The sequence below is a fragment of the Schistocerca gregaria genome, chromosome 3, assembly GCF_023897955.1.
Source record: "Schistocerca gregaria isolate iqSchGreg1 chromosome 3, iqSchGreg1.2, whole genome shotgun sequence".
Taxonomy (NCBI): Eukaryota; Metazoa; Arthropoda; class Insecta; order Orthoptera; family Acrididae; genus Schistocerca; species Schistocerca gregaria.
Genome location: NC_064922.1, coordinates 610,975,637 through 610,992,490, shown reverse-complemented (window position 1 = coordinate 610,992,490; position 16,854 = coordinate 610,975,637). Strand labels below are relative to the sequence as shown.

General features: G+C 38.1%; 1 protein-coding gene across 1 annotated transcript in view; it reads left to right on the top strand.

The window, feature by feature from the left end:
• LOC126356185 (brefeldin A-inhibited guanine nucleotide-exchange protein 1) overlaps positions 1 to 16,854 on the top strand; it is a 202,260-nt gene that overhangs the window by 40,965 nt on the left and 144,441 nt on the right. Inside the window, exons 7-8 of the mRNA XM_050006963.1 lie at positions 8,937 to 9,079; positions 14,029 to 14,263. Coding sequence (XP_049862920.1) covers positions 8,937 to 9,079; positions 14,029 to 14,263 — 378 coding nt within the window. The remainder of the gene's footprint in view (positions 1 to 8,936; positions 9,080 to 14,028; positions 14,264 to 16,854) is intronic.

Here is a 16,854-nt window from a genome sequence, read left to right as displayed (position 1 = left end):
TCAGTTTGCGACTAAGAGTTCTCATTTGAAGACTCTGTTTCAAAGTGAAGATGTTTTCAGTGACAACTTTGCGTGTTCTAAATGTTTTGGCAGAATAACAACAATGATAGTATCTGAACAAGGTTAAGCCTCCCATGTTGCATATGATGCAGATTTTGCATCAGTAGAGGAAGAATTAAATACCCTGAATCATTCAACTACAGAGGGAGGTGTTAGTCCTGTTAAGAAACTGTGATCAGTGGAGTCATAAGCTCTATGCATCAAGAAAGCACAGAGAAATTACTAAAGCTATGGATAAATACACTACAGCAAAACTGACCACACTCTTCAAGTAGAAATAATTCCATCTTCAGAAGAAATGAACCTAAGCACTCCTGCACCTCTTGCCAGGAATTTTTCACAAATATCAATTCAGCTATTGAATATTTTGCATCCTGCAGCGAGAAGGTGCAAGTCTTAACTATTATTCAAGTGATATTTTCAAAGAAAACAATTTTGAACCACATTCCATCAGTATCAAAGTACATGGTAGACAAATCAAGAAATGTGAGGTCTATAAAAGGAGTCTTTGGAAGAGCAGATCCCTATTATGGTCATCTTTTAGAAGTGGCTCAAGTTCAATCAGTGCACTCATTTTATCTGGAAGATAAATGAGACTGTTCTCGCCAGGGTGCCAACAGAAAAGACACCATAACTGTAAGAGTTGAAGTTCAAAACGTTGCGAAAGTGAAGAGGTACATGACTCACAGTATTAAAGAAAATTTTGCAATTTATAAGAGTGACTATTCAAATTCACATATTGGAAGATCAACATTTTATGCACTATAACCGAAGTGGGTAGTTCCACACCCACCTAGAGATGTCTGTCTGTGTATGTGTACTGCATGAATTTTGAACTTTGTGTGGTAACTTTGGAGAACTTACTGGAGCACGTGACATGTGACACTTTGGTTGGGCATGTGAAGTCATTAGTAGTATGTGATGTAAAGCGAGATACCTGTTTGTTTAAAGGTTGTGGTGACTGCCCTAGAAAGGAACGACTTTCTTTACAGACACTTGATCTGGAAGACATAGCAGATAACTCTGCAGACATTACATATGCAACATGGGAGGAAAATAAACTAAGATAACTGTTGCCTTTGACAGTTTCATTGATAAACTTGTTAAGTGGCCAGTGAAAGCAGTAACACGCCAGCATCTAAAGAAATTGCAACACCACTTTGCAGAAGTGAGATGGTATGTAAAGGCTGAAGTACTATGTTTAGTGCCTCACTGTAATTTTACTGAAAACTGGTCTGTAATTCTCCCACAAGAAGTACAAGGGTATCATTGGAGTAATGACCAGGTTTCAGTTTTTACAGGAGTGACATATTTTCAAAACAAGACCACAAATGTTGCAGTTATAAGTGAGGACAAAGGACATGACTCAGCACATGCTTCGCTAGCAATGTGCAAAATTCTTCAACTGCAAACTTGGGCAGAGAAGATAATCATTATTTCTGATGGTACTCCTATTCATTTTAAAAATCGTTACCAGTTGTTTGAATTGAGAAAGTCACTTCTGCCAACTGACGTGGTATACAGTGCTACTGGCCATGGGAAGAGGCCATGTGATGGTGTAGAAGGCCTTCTGAAGCACCATGCTACAATCTTTCCTGACCAAATACAGCTCTGATTCAGAATGCTGAGGATTTTACGAGAGTCGTGAAATCTTACATATCCACAGCCCTCATTCTTTTGTCCAAAGAGGAAATCAAAGAATTCCATGAGCAGAAAATAAGAATAATGGTCCAAACAAGCTACTCCTGTGAAAGGAAGTCAGAACACACATTTTTGGACTCGGTGATGAGTGAACTCATGTTGCAAGCACTTTAAAGAGCAAGAAAGAAGAAATTTTGTTCGTTCAACCAACAGCTCAGAAACAGCAGGGTAATATTCAAATTCATGACCTGAGAAGGGGGTGTTTGTGGCGTTTTTGTATGACTGTGAGTGGTGGATTACAGAAATTTTAGACACCAGCTATGAGTTAAACAAAATCGTAGTGAACTTTATGCTACCACATGGAGCAGCTGCTGGATGTAGGTTTCCAGCTGAAGGACAGCAAGAATGCCTTCAGTGCTCAATTCCTGTTCACAATGTTTTGAAGACTGTAAGTGCTCCAATTCCTATTGGTTCCCAACAGGAAGGCATCACTCTGTATCAAAGGAAGATTCTGAAGCAGTGGAACACATTTTTAGTTCATTGACTAGTTAATTTCAGTATTAAACCGAGTGCACAGAAGCTGTATAAACTGAAACCTTTAAGTCTTTGAACCTTTCACATACATTTTGGAACCAATGAGTCTCTTACTCATCTTTCAAAACTAAAATTATGTTACATAAGTCTAGGATTTGATTTTTATGAGCCTGTTATGTGATAATGTGATAAGAGGTTTTTGGTATGGCAAAAATTTCAGTTGTTTATAAAACCTGTTCAACCTAAAAGTGGAAGCTCTCCTTTTCAGGGAATGTAGAACTATATGGTACTAACCAACACAAAAAAGTCAATTTTATGGATTGGCATTGGATAATTTTTTTTCTTTACTTATGGAAAAAGTTAAGAATGCTATAGTAAAAGAACTTTGACAGGTAAGTCCAAATAGAGCACTTCTTTGTAATCATAAAACAATTATCTTAAAAAAAAAAAACGATATCTAGAACTGTTCCAGAGATACAGCATTTTAAAATTTTTTCCAAATTTCACATCTTCAATATGGTGTGTGCAGTGTTGTCTTTGGAGGGCTGTACTTCGGAGCAGACTTTTTTGGAGGGAGAAAAAAAAACGTTTTCCTTATTTAGTCCTTCATTTTAACATATGCTAAATTCAATAACATCTCAGACTATGAAGGTAAGACTTTTTCCTAGCCTGCCTGAATTGATATGGACTATGCCAGTATGATTGCAATATTTTCACCTGAGTTCAAATTAATTTTGTTCATTTCTCTACTAATGCGCCAGAAAAGTCATTAGCATAATGTGTACACCTTCTCTTGTTTTTATTCCAACTCCAGTAGTCCCCCCCCCCTCCCCCACACCGAGAATTAATTTAATTTGTTAATATGAAGAACGGCATCTGTAGTCATCTTTGCAGATTTGCTGTCTGATCATCTCTAGTCATATTTAACAGTTCTGTGATCACTTCTGCAAAAATTTCTTTTCTCAATTATATTAACTAAAATTATTGTTATTGTTATTATTATTATTATACAGGATTAATTTACACAAGATCAATTAATAACAATTTGGCTGTAAGCATTTGTCTTTCACCAAGCCTCTCTCTTCAGGGCATCCTCCTTTCATATGCCACACTGCTGCATTAGTTTGCTGGTATCATCTTCTCAAGATTTTTGTGGTCTGCATCATTTCCATTGCCAGGCAGTTTCGATTCAAAAATTTTCTTTGCATACCAGTGATCGGGAATTTTCAGCAAGTGTCTATGCCAGTTTGTCATCATTCAGTCGTATCTATCCCTGCTTGGTTTGTCCACATTTTAGATCTTACTTCATCATTAGTTTTTTTCCTCAATTCTTGAGATTCTGGAACACCTCCATAAATAATCCATTTCCACAGCTGTCACTCCTCTTTAAAGTCTGCATTTAAAATCCATAGCACTGAACAGATTTAATCATTAGCTCTTTTCTTTTTGTTGATGAAATGTTCTTGTTCCACGAGAAAATAACATACGTTCTATTACTTTTGTATTTTGTTGCATTCTTATCTTACATCTGTATTACTCAATCGACTTTTGTCAGTATATACACCTAGATGTTTAAATTTTACTACCTCTCTCACAGCTGTTCAATTATTGATGTGGATTTCAAATCTGGTTTCATTATTTATTACTAGATATTTGGTTTTTGTTAGACTCATTTCTAGTCACCATTTCATCATATTCATGATATAAATTTTATATCATAAACTCGAGATTGTTTTCATCTTGTGTTAGAATGTCTAGTTCATCAGAAAAACTTAATGGAAACACCTATACACCATTAACAATAATACCCATTCCTTAACAGCTGTTCTTTTGTTATTGGAGAAGCAGTTCTACCTATAAATGGAACAAACTGGGTGACATAAAACTACCTTATCTCAGCCATTTGACAATAATAGGTTCCAATAACCTTTATCCTCTTCATCTGTACTTACCTTTACTTACCTCTGTAAAAGATACTCATTTGTACCTATATTTTTCAGAGCCTCCCACAGTATTGTTCTAGGCACCATCTCATAATATTTTGCTAAATCTACAAAGGCAGTGTGTAACCCTGTCCCTACTGCTTTAATTTTATCTATAGTGAATAACTGTACAGGATCTGTCCTGTTGCTCTGCTCTTGCCCAGTATGGGGAACATAAACTACTTTATTTTCTCATTCATAATTTTGCCAGATAGGCAACTCATTGTGCCATTCACACATTTGCCCGTGTAGAAGTCAGTATCTCTTCTCTTCCCCCTTCTTGAAAACAGAAACCATATACAAAGCTGATCCAGGAAGTATGCAGTGTTTGAATATTAAACAAGATTAACGATTTGTTGCAAATTGTATTTTATTACAGAAACATCTATACACATTAAACTACTTTTTATATTAAAAACAATGATTCCAAGACTTACCAAGCTGGAAAGCGCCGGCAGACAGGCACAATGAACAAAACACACAAACAGACACACAGAATTACTAGCTTTCGCAACCGATGGTTGCTTCTTCAGGAAAGAGGGAAGGAGAGGGAAGAGTTTTGATGTATTCATCATGCGAATCAAGTCACATGTCATATCTTGGCACTAATTGCAATATACCCACTTTGTAGAATTCGGCTACCTGTGATATGATCCAGTTTTGGACATTTACCTTGATCTCATCATCACTTGCAAACTACTGGCCAACAAGAAATTTCAGGAGATGAGAAAACAAATGAAGTGACAGAATTGTCCCCAGTAAAATGAATCAACCAGCTTGGTTGTTATGGGTGTTATATGTGGTTGTGCATTGTTATGCACAAACATGTTAGTAGCCCATGCCTTTTCTATATTGTGCACTGTAACTTCGTCAGTGTCTCATAGTAAACCGTAGTGTTGTCGTGCTTTATTCAGTCCATTCTACTAACAAAAGCTGCGCAGAGTGGCCGCGCGGTTAGAGGCGCCATGTCACTATTTGTGCGGCCCCTCCCACCAGAAGTTTGAGTCCTTCCTCGGGCATGGGTGTGAGTGTTGTCCTTAGCGTTAAGTTAGTTTAAGTAGTGTGTAAGCAGTTTGGTCCCTTAGGAATTCTCACACATTTGAACAACACTAACAAAATTCCTTGTCAGTCCCAAAACACAGTGCCCATGTTGTTCTTTTATTCTTATTCTTCTCTTTCTTTTTAAAAAAGAAAGAGATGGCTTTGTTTTCTTGGGTTTTGGGGAACCAATATTCAGCCATTCCAGTGACTGTGATTTCGTTTCTGATTTCTCGTAATAAATCCAAGTCTCATCACCTGTGAAAATCCTTCTCAAAAAATCATTTCCTTCTACATCTACACCTCCATTTATATCTATACTCTGCAAACCACATGAGGTTATTAGAGTTCCTCCCCATTCCATTCACATTTGGAGTGCGGAAAGAATGATTGTTTGAATGCCTCTGTGTGTAATTCTGATCTTATCCTCGTGGTCCCTATGTGATCAACTTGTAGGAGATTGTAGTATATTCGTAGTCATCATTTAAAACCGGTTTTGGAAACCAGAATAGTTTCTTGGATTAGTTTACGTATTATCTTCAAGGTCTTCTAGGTCAGTTCCGTAAGTATATCTATGTCACTCTTTTGTGAATCAAACAGACATAAAACCATTTGTGCTGCTCTTCTCTGTATACATTCAATATCTCCTGTTTGTCCTGTTTTGTATGAGTCCCACACACTTGAGCAATTGTCTAGAACCAATCATAGAAGTGATTTGTAAGGAATCTCTTTTGTAGAATGGTCGCACTTCCCCAGTATTCCATGAATAAACCAAAGTGTACTACCTGCTTTACCCACAACTGATGCTATTTTATCATCTCGTTTCATATCATATTCCTACAAAGTGTTACACCCAGGTATTTGTACGAGTTGGCTGATTCCAACAGTGACTCATTGATGTTATAGTCATAGGATGTTACTTTTTTTCCATTTTGTAAAACACACTGCTTTTCATTTCTGAACATTTGAAGCAGGATTCCATCTTGGCACCAATTTGAAATATTGTCAAGATCTGACTAAATATTTATGCAGTTTCTTTCAGATAGACTTTTTGCAGATCATGCAGCTATCTGTAATGAAGTAGTGCAGTTACTATTAATATTGTCTGCAAGATCATTAATATACTACATGAGCAGCAAGGATCCCAACACTGTTTCCTGGAGCACACTTGAAGTTATTTGTACATCTGATGACGACTCTACATCCGAGATAACATGCTGCTTCCTTACTACCAGAAGGTTCTCAGTCGGGTCACAAATTTGACTTAGTATCACATACGGTTGTACCTTTTATAATAAGTGTAGGTGTGATACTGAGTCAAATGCTTTTTGGAAATCAATAAATACTACATCTACCTGCCATTCTTGATCTAAAGCTTTCAGTATGTCTAGTGATAAACATGCGAGTTGGGTTTCACATTTGGGATGTTTTTGGAATCCATGCTGGTTGGCATTGAGGATGTCATTCTCTTCAAGCTACCTCACTATTTTTCATTTCCAACTCTACAACAAATCATTGTCAAGGATATTAGATGGTTGTTTTGTGGATCACTTCTACTACCTTTCTTGTAGACAGATGTGTCCTATGTCTTGTTCCAAGAACTGGGCACAGTTTTTTTATTCGAGGGAACTACAATAGATTATTGTGGGAAGAAGGGCTAACTCAGCCAGAAATTCAGTATAGAATCTGACAGGGATTCCATCAGGCCCTGCAGCTTTGTTCAGTATTAATGATTTCAGCTATTTCTGAACGCCATTGGCATTAGTACTTACTTCATTCATCTTTTAAGTGTACAAGGTTTAAATTGGGGCAATACTCCTGGTTTTTTCTTTGGAAAGGAACATTTGAAAACAGAGTTAATCATTTCAGCTTTTGCTTTGCTACTGTCAGTTTCAGTTTCATCCACTAGAGACTGGACACTAACTTTGGTGCCTTTACATATGACCAGAATTTCTTTGGGTTTATGGAATACCATTTGACATTATTCTGCTATGGTAGTCATTGAAGGTATTACACATTGCCCTCGTGACAGCCAAATGCGTTTCATTCAACACCTCTCTATCTATAGCCCTACACGTTGTTTTTCACCTATTATGCAGTAATCTCTGTTTCTTTAGAAGTTTCTTTCCATCACATAGCGCTACAAAAACTCTAAGGCTCCTCCCATGCATTTCCAATTTTGATTGTCAGTGTTTTCGATGCCTTATCATGCACACAGTTTTTTGTAGTGCAAATGTTCAGTTACACTTTTCTGTAATAAAGATTGTGAAATGTTTTGAAAACTATTTCACTAGACAAAAAATTGTTCCTTGCTCATTGGAATAAACTTGTTCATTGGTGTTGTGCATCAGTTCTTCAGTAATCAGTGACAGGCGTCTCTGTGCTCCTCATCGTGGACATTTTCGCTTCATTCATTAAACGTCCTAACACACTTTTGCACGTCCCTTCTCTCATCACATTCTATCTGTAAGTTTCACTTATCTGACGATAGATTTTACAAGGTCGAACTTCTCTTACATTCAGAAGCTTGATAACAGGTCTTATTTCACAGCTGGTAGGCCAATCAGTTGTTTTAAAGACTATAACGATAAGTAATGACTTAAGATGTTAATGTAATGAAACAAAATGGTTAGGCTACTTCGTTCTCAAGTTCAAGAACGCAGCTGTGCATGTGGGACGATCATATAGTCACATGCACAGGAGATATGTGCAGGTGGTGCATACTTTCTGCATCAACTTTGGTATGAACTTTTCAATTCTTATGGTTTTTAATGGTTGAGAACAGATGTTAATAAGATGCATTATTCTTTTCTTCAAATGGTTCCCATAGTAAGTCAGCAGAAATATTTCAAGGACCAAGTGACTGACTATTCTTGTTTTCAGATAGTGCACTATTCACCTCCTATATCATAATGATAATGCTTCAGACAGCTTCTGTAGTCTTACCATTCTATCTTTTGTGTGCTGGGATCCCTCTTTAGTTAGACCTGTATGATTCTTTTCCTATTCCATTAAAAGATTTAAGTTGTCTACTGCTTTGTACACTGGTGTTTTCTTCTTACCCAAAATTGTCCTCCACTGTTTTATAGTTTGTGACCTGCCTATTAAACTTTCAGTGTGAATGCATTTATATTCCCACATCTTGTTCTTTTCTGATTTGATTCTGTTCTGTAACTCCGGATTTACTGTCTGCCAGTTTCGTCTATCTTAAGATGATTTAGTTGCCAATATTTTTGTAATCATCCTTCATATCCCATATCACCACACTAAGGTCATCTGAAGATAGGTGTTTCTCTGTACTCCTATTCTTAGGCTCCAGTATCTCAAGAGCAGTTTTCTTAATTGCTTGTTTAATATTCACATACTCTTTCTTATCTTCTGGCACCATTTTTAGGTTGCATTCTACTCTTTACTGAAATAAACCCTTTATACTGAATTGCTGTAAGAGAAAGAGCTTGTATCATGTCTGCTCCAGTTTCTCTTTATTGCTCTGATTAAACATTTGTCCAGTTGTTGATGGTTTTCTTAGACTGATATATCATCTTTGATAAAACTATGTTGTGATCAAATTCACAAAATATTTTAAATGGCATATTAAATCTTAGAAGAAAGAGTAAATTTATGAACATCTGTGTTTAAAGTTAGTCCTTGTGATTACAAGTTCACATGTTTGTGTTTCAGGAAAGTATGGATACTAGTAATGATACAGATACTGCTGTTACTGCAAAATTTACACACATTCTTCAGAAAGATGCATTTTTGGTGTTTCGAGCATTGTGCAAGTTATCGATGAAACCTTTGCCAGAGGGCCAGCCAGATCCCAAGTAAGTTTACCCCTCAAAGTACTGGATTAGGTGCACTGTTGTGAAATATTATTATTAAATATTTTATTCTCTTATTACCTCTTATACATGAAGTAAGTAAAAAATTAATTATTTATGACAGTTTTTGAGTATTTTGTATTTTCGTTCAGAATTATTTCAGATATTTAATTAATAGACTTGTTCGCCCAGTGAATATGATTCAAGCAGTGGATATATATAATAACCGTACCTTGATTTACCCAGAAATTATAAACAACAAAAATATATTTGACATAAAAACAAAATCATAACTTAAAATGATAGTGGGATGCCATATTTTAAGGCTGTGGCCACGTGAGTGGAATGTTTCTGGATCAGAAGACTCTGGAGCTAGATTACATGTCCTGTAGCCACATAGGAAACATGCAGAATAGATTGCAGGGAGCCAATTTTTGAGTCCTGTGCTGTTCTTAAAAATCGTTTTGTCTAAATGAAGCAAAACTGCGTTCATCTCTGTAACACTTTGAAGACCCCGCCGAATATAGCTCAGCCCACGATTTTCTTGATGGGTGAGCCACCTATCACTCGAAAACTGTACTCATCTCAGAGCAATGTAAGGACATCTTGCTACCTGACCATTGACAGGTGGTGCTTCCGTCAATTTCTAGAATTATTTCTAAAGGAACATTAGCGAATGTAAAAGTTCCTGTCTTGAATGGCTGAGCCGATACATGATCGCATTGATGTAATTTCGTGCTTTTATTCATTAGCCCTTGCAGTTTGTTGTATTTTGCTACAAATAAATCACATTTGTTGAATGAGCAAGAAATTTTGGAATCTCGAGAGGAAGAAATTAATCGGTAACTCGCCTCACACTTGAAGGCACTTATACTTTCTGTCATCGTTAGTTTAAAATTTGTAATCTGTAAAAAGGCCTAAAGTAAATTTAAAAAATAATAATTGAGGCATGGTCCTCTTTTAGTATTTCTTATTCATGAAGATATATCAAATACACATGTGCCAGTAAGGATTTAAATAATGGCATAAAGATCAGTCATCTTGGCCCAACATTCCTCTAATTAGCCAGTCTGCAAAGTGTTAATTTAGTTAGTTTTTGAGTAAAATTTTCATTTTTTGCTTATAACAATTAGAAACAAATATGTTTTGATCTGTGTGTAATCTCCGGCTTACTCATCTAATTTTGTAAAAATTAGTTGGTGGTAAAAAAAAATTTGCTTCTTGTGTATGGTATAGTTTCACACTGTAACTTAATAATGAACTGACTCTCTTCTCATTATTGTTGATGGTTACTGTGATGATTCAGAATTAAGTTAGCTACTACATACAGTTCAAAAATTGTAATGTGGAAAATAGAGTTGCTTTTTAGTTTGTCTGGTGCACTTTAGGATATATATAGTGCTGGATACAAAATGTAACTAACATATCAAAACTGATTTTAAAGCCGGAAAGAGAACCATGCCTCTTCACAATCTCAACTTAATTTGCAATATTTACTTGTGGTTGTCCAATATTGGCTGTGGTGCACCTCACTTGATGCTATCGCCATGTGCTGTGTGGAGTTAACTGGTGCATATCGTGTTTCTAACGCAGTTTATGATGTCAGTTATAGTCACACTGTAAATAATAATTCCTTAACAGTTGTTATCTGTATGAAATTTGTTAGACGAGCTATTGTAGACTCAGCTGCAGAGTTATCTATGTAGTGAGGTGTGTTTTATCTTGTCTTCACCGACAGTTTCATCCACAAAACATTCAGTAATGGCTGTTGTTATGAAATGCCACTGAGGTAGTACTGGTATTTCAGAAATCACATTCTTGACTATTTTCATAAATATCTGACCTGTCTTGTCTTTTGTTGCTTGTTTAATAATAATTACAAAACTTGTTATTGGGTCTGATCAGAACTGCAATTGGATCAGTTTGTTTGCAACATGCTGTTGTGTAAATTTTACTATATTGTGCGAGAAGAAGCAAGATGTAGACTTTGAACATTAGGAGAAGTGTAGGAGTTCCTCAAAACTTGACACTGACAACTGTTCTCTGCATTAAAGTACATTATGCATTTGTGGCAAATAACTCATTAATTCAGTTTCAGTTCCAGCTGATCCTGTAACCCAGAGTATTATTAATAGCGATGAGATTAAACGAAATACTTATCAACAGATTTTCTCTCTGTATTTGAATCCCCTGCAAAATTTAGAAACAATTCGCAGTAAATGGCATGCCATACCATACCATTCGTGTTTCCACCCATCTTTTCTTCAGTATTTGTATCTCAAATTAAATACCTTTCCTCTAACAGTATTGTTAAAATTTCTGTGTCAGTTTTCTCTATATTTAGAGTACATATTTGTTGAGAAACACGGATCAAAGGATGTAACCCTGCCTTCTGTCAGCTTGAAGTGATACCAACCTGTTTGATTCCTCGTGAGTTTCCACCCACCACATCCAAATCCACATGGATACTCCACAAGCCACTGCACATTGCATGATGGAGGGTGCCCTGTTCCACTACCAGTCATTTCCTTTCCTGTTCCTCTCGCAAACAGAGCGAGGAAAAAAGACTGTCTGTATGCCTCCGTATGAACCCTAGTTTCTCATTTCTTATCTTTGTGGTCCTTATGTGCAATGTATATTAACGGCAATAGAATCATTCGGCAGCTAGCTTCAGATGCATGTTCTCTAAATTTCCTCAATAGTGTTCTTTGAAAAGGACATCAGCTTCCCACTAGGGACCCCCATTTGAGTTCCTGAAGCATCTCCGTAGCACCTACATGTTGTTCGAACCTACCAGTAACAGATCTCGCAAACTGGCTCTGAATTACTTCAGTGCCCTCCTTCAATCTGATCTGGTAAGGATGCCAAACACTTGAACATTATTCACGAATTGGTCATGCCAGCGTCCTGTGTGCTGTCTCCTTTACAGGTGAACAACACTTTCATAAAATTCTCCCAATAAACTGAAGTTAACCACAGTCATCACAAGCTTGTTCCATTTCTTATTGCTTTGCAACATTATGCTCGGATATTTATTTAAATGACATGACTGTAGAAGCAGGGCACTAGTAATGTTATAACCAAACATTACAGGTTTGTTCTTCATACTCATCTGCATTAACTTAAATTTTTTCCACATTTAGAGCTACCTGTTATTCATCACACCAACTAGAAATTTTGTCTAAGTTTTCTTGTACCTTCTTACAGTCACTCAATTATGACCCCTTACTGTGCACCACTGCATCATCAGCAAACAACCACAGATTGCTGCCCACCCTGTCGGCCAAATCATTTATGTATATAGAGAATAACAACAATTCTATCACATTTCCCTGTTGCCTATTACTTAAGAAGTCTGAGCCCCTGTGAACTTATTCCATATGCTCGTACCTTTAACAGCCTGCAATGGAGCACCGTGTCAAATGCTTTCCGGGAATCCAGAAATCTGGATCTAGAAATGTGGAATCTGCCTGTAGCCCTTCATCCATAGTTTGCAGTATATTTTGTAAGAAAAGAGAAAGCTGAGTTTCGCACAAACCATTGCTTTCTTAAAACCATGCTGATTTGTGTACATAAGGTTCACAGCATCAAGAAAATTTATTATGTTCGAACTGAGGATATGTTCAATGATTCTGCAGCAAACAGAAGTTAGGGATATTGGTCTGTAATTTTGTGGGTCTGTTCTTGTACCCTTCTTACATACCTCCCCTCCCCTCTTCCAGGGGGCTCACCACTCTTTGGTGCGTTTTTGCTTGGCTACCACAGGGCCCAGTTTTTGGAGCATCTTTTCCTTTCCATGCTGCATGTCTGTCCTGCTGTCTGAGCACGGGGTCCCTGGTTCGATTCCCGGCGGGGTTAGGGATTTTCACCTGCCTCGAGATGACTGGGTGTTTGTATTGTCCTTATCATTTCATCATCATTCATGAAAGTGGCGAGTTTAGACTGAGCAAAGGTTGGGAATTTGTACGGGTGCTGAGAACTGCACAGTTTGAACACCCCACAAACTCATCATCATCGTCTGTCCTGCTATTCGATTTTCCCTCCCATTGGGAACATATCACAGATATTTTTTGGGAATATGTTCTGAATTTTCAGTAGCCTGACATCAGAACATTCTACACACTCGATGTTAACAAACTTCTCTTCATAAATGCTTTCCTTGCCATAGCCAGTCTACATTTTATATCCTCACTACTTCAACCATCATAAGTTATTTTGCTCCCCAAATAGCAGGATACTTCATTAACTAATGTGTTATTTTAGAAAATTGATAAATTTTTGAAAGAAAATATTGGAGCTATAAAATTATAGCACTGGATTTTCTAAAGAGAAACAGCAAAATATTATTTATTTAAGGAGTATAAACGTAGCAAGGGGAGCAATTTTGTCTTGTTATGGCCCAAACTGGCATCTCTGCTCACAGTGCTGGCTCCTTTTTGCTCTCCTGCTGTGCCGCCCATGTGCAGTGTTTGGTTTATTCTCATAGCCCATAGCACTGTAGCTCCTGTTGCCTGATTGCAGTCCCATCATTGGTGATCCAGCTGGCAATCAATGACATTGTGCAGCTGCAATTAGCTACTTCTCCATTAATGTTCCACTCATGTGAACACAGCCTACGAACTAAAATTTCTTCACATAATGAGGATATGACATGAGTGGAGAAATCATTTACTGCCATTGGTCAAGGGAGTCTGAGAATATGTGATTCGCAAATTAACTGTGAAGTTCCATAATTTATTTCCATCTACTTCTCCCCAACATTGTCATTCTTGGTAGCTTCTATTGTAAATATTATATTTCAATATTGAGAAACAATACTGTATATTGTGCCTATTTGGGTGGATGTTGTTTCACTCCTTCTAATGTAATACTGAAATGAAAAACATTTAGAAACAATTTGTGTAGATATGTTTGATTTGTAAAGAATATTATTTGATGTATTTATATTTCAGATCACACGAGCTTCGTTCAAAGATTCTCTCATTGCATCTGTTACTATCTATTTTGCAAAATGCTGGCCCAGTTTTTCGTGCAAATGAAATGTTTGTTACGGCCATAAAACAGTACTTGTGTGTTGCTCTCTCCAAGAATGGAGTTTCATCCGTCCCAGAAGTTTTTGAACTTTCTCTTGCAATATTTTTAGCTCTACTTTCGAAGTTCAAGATGCATCTCAAAATGCAGATAGAGGTAAGACAAATTTTGCTTATCCTTTTCTAGCAATCATCATTCTGATAGTTCATTCTCTTTGAACTGTTTACTGTGTGTGCCCAATAAAATGTATTCCTCCACTTTGAGTTTTACAAAGCCATTAAATCAGAGTTGCTAAAAGTGTAATGTATATCGACATAATCTTAAAGGAAATTATCCTCCAATAGAGAGTAGTAAAAGCAGATTTATAACACCAAGTAAACTTGTTGAATTCTAACATGATTAGTAGCAGCAACAGTTGAAGCAAATGAAATATCATTTAATTCCAAGCTTTTGGGCAAAGAAATGTAAGAAAGGGAGCATATGGATGAGAGGATACATGAGAATACGATGAAAATTAAATATAGAGGGAAGGTGAGTGGAGAAATGAACATTTGTGAGACGGGAAGATGAGAAAACCCTTATTTGTTGCTCGCGGTTCTAGGCGCGCAGTCTGGAACCGTGCGACTGCTAAGGTCGCAGGTTCGAATCCTGCCTCGAGCATGGATGTGTGTGATGTCCTTAGGTTATTTAGGTTTAAGTAGTTCTAAGTTCTAGGGGACTGATGACCACAGCAGTTGAGTCCCATAGTGCTCAGAGCCATTTGAACCATTTTGAACCTTATTTGTTGCCTGTGACGTAATTTCTTGTTGTTGCTTTCTTAAGGTTGTAACCCGTGTTCAGTCCTAGTTTAATTGTTTATACTATTCATAAGTAAACATTGTACTTAAAATTTTGAGTAAAGATTGTTCTAGTTAAAGAGTAAAGAATACTGTGTATTTGTAGATACATAATGATCACTAACTGAAATGCTTTGAAAAGCGATCTGTACTTTTGTTGTCAATCTTCCTCCCACCTCCATAGTTTCTATCTGATAACACTACTGTGACAAAAGATTCTGCCATTTGTGAATTGAATTATAAGTCCGGCTAAACTGAACTTTGGGTGTTCACAGCACTTTCGTTGCATGCTGCTGTTGACTGTTCATTATTATTAGTCATAGCCAGTCAGGTGACAATGTAGGATAACCACGAGAATTGCTCGATCTTGTAATCTTGGTTGTCACAAATCTTTTCCGTTGTATATCAGCTATGCTGCAATAATTGTACAGCATTCTATGTGGATATGACAAGTAACCAATTATCCACTTGAATGAATTGCCTCTGCCAAACTATGGAAAACTGCAAACTTGACCATATAGTTACTGCATATCACAACATAGATGATTTCAACAACTCCTTCACTACGTGATATATTTGGATACGACATTCGAGCACTGCTTTCACTAAACTACACACATGAGAATTCTCTCCAGCTTGTCCTACACTCTCACAATCCCCCTTCCAACCTACTTCCCTCCCCCTCCCCCCTCCCACTTCCCCTCTCCCCTCCCACTTCCCCTCTCCCCTCCCACTTCCCCTCTCCCCTCCCACTACCCCTCTCCCCTCCCACTACCCCTCTCCCTTCCCTCTCCCACTCCCCCCTCCCTACCCCTCCATGACATTATAGAATTTCTCTGTGCCCAGTATCCAGCACAGTAGCAAGTCCGTTGTGGGGCCATCTTGTACCCATTTGGTGGTAGCCCCCAGACAACACAGGGATTGTACTGCTGATGCCTGACCTGTAAACTCCCCACATATGCATGGAGTGGATGCCTGTCTTCCTGGAGCACCAGGATTCATGGCAATGGCCATCATGCCAGTTTGACCTTCGCTATGGCTGGGTGGGGGAGGCGCGCGTGGGGAGAGCCCCTGATCAGAGAAGGTGGCATCAGGGCGGATGACCCGCAATGAATTGGACTAAGTCATCTCTTGCAGGTGACCGTACGGCATCAGCAGTCTCCAAGAAGGGCAAGATGGAATACAGTGCTGACAGGTATGACCCTAAATCGTTTCCCTTCCTCACTCCACCATGGAAGGAACATAGGGCTACAGAACAGAGAGAGCCATATTTGCCTCGGGTTTTTAGTCTGTAGCAGAATTATGGGGACTCCTTTCTATGTTTAAAGCCTCAATTTTTCATTGAACACCTTGAGGATAAGTTTGCATAAGTGACAGTGCTGTCCGAGATGTGAAATGGTGCAGTCTTGATTCAGGCAGCATCCCCAGCCCGAACCCATGTGTTACTCGTCTGTGAAAAGCTGGGTGATATTCCTGGTTCCATCACTCCCCATAAAAGTCTCAACATTATCCAGGGGATCATTTTCCATCGCGATTCCTCTTGCAGTATGACGATGAGCTCTGCATCAATTTACAGTGGAGGTGTGTTCATTTCATCCAGTGCGTTTACAGGGACCCGAAGACAACAGGGTTGCTACCAGTGCCTTCATCTTGGCCCTTTGAGGGTGATTCATTGCCTGAAAAGGTCAAGGTAACAGTTTACCAGTGTGGACGTTAAACCATATCTCTCTCCCCCTATACAGTGCTTTAAGTGCTGGAAGTTGGGTCACGCCTTCCCGCTGCACTTCCAGCACCACATGTTGAGATTGCAGAAATCCACTGCACCCAGATACTTGATGTGTACCTCCTCCCACTTGCATCAGCTGTGGAGAGCACCAACCCCCCTGCTTGCCAGACTGCCCAGTACTCCAA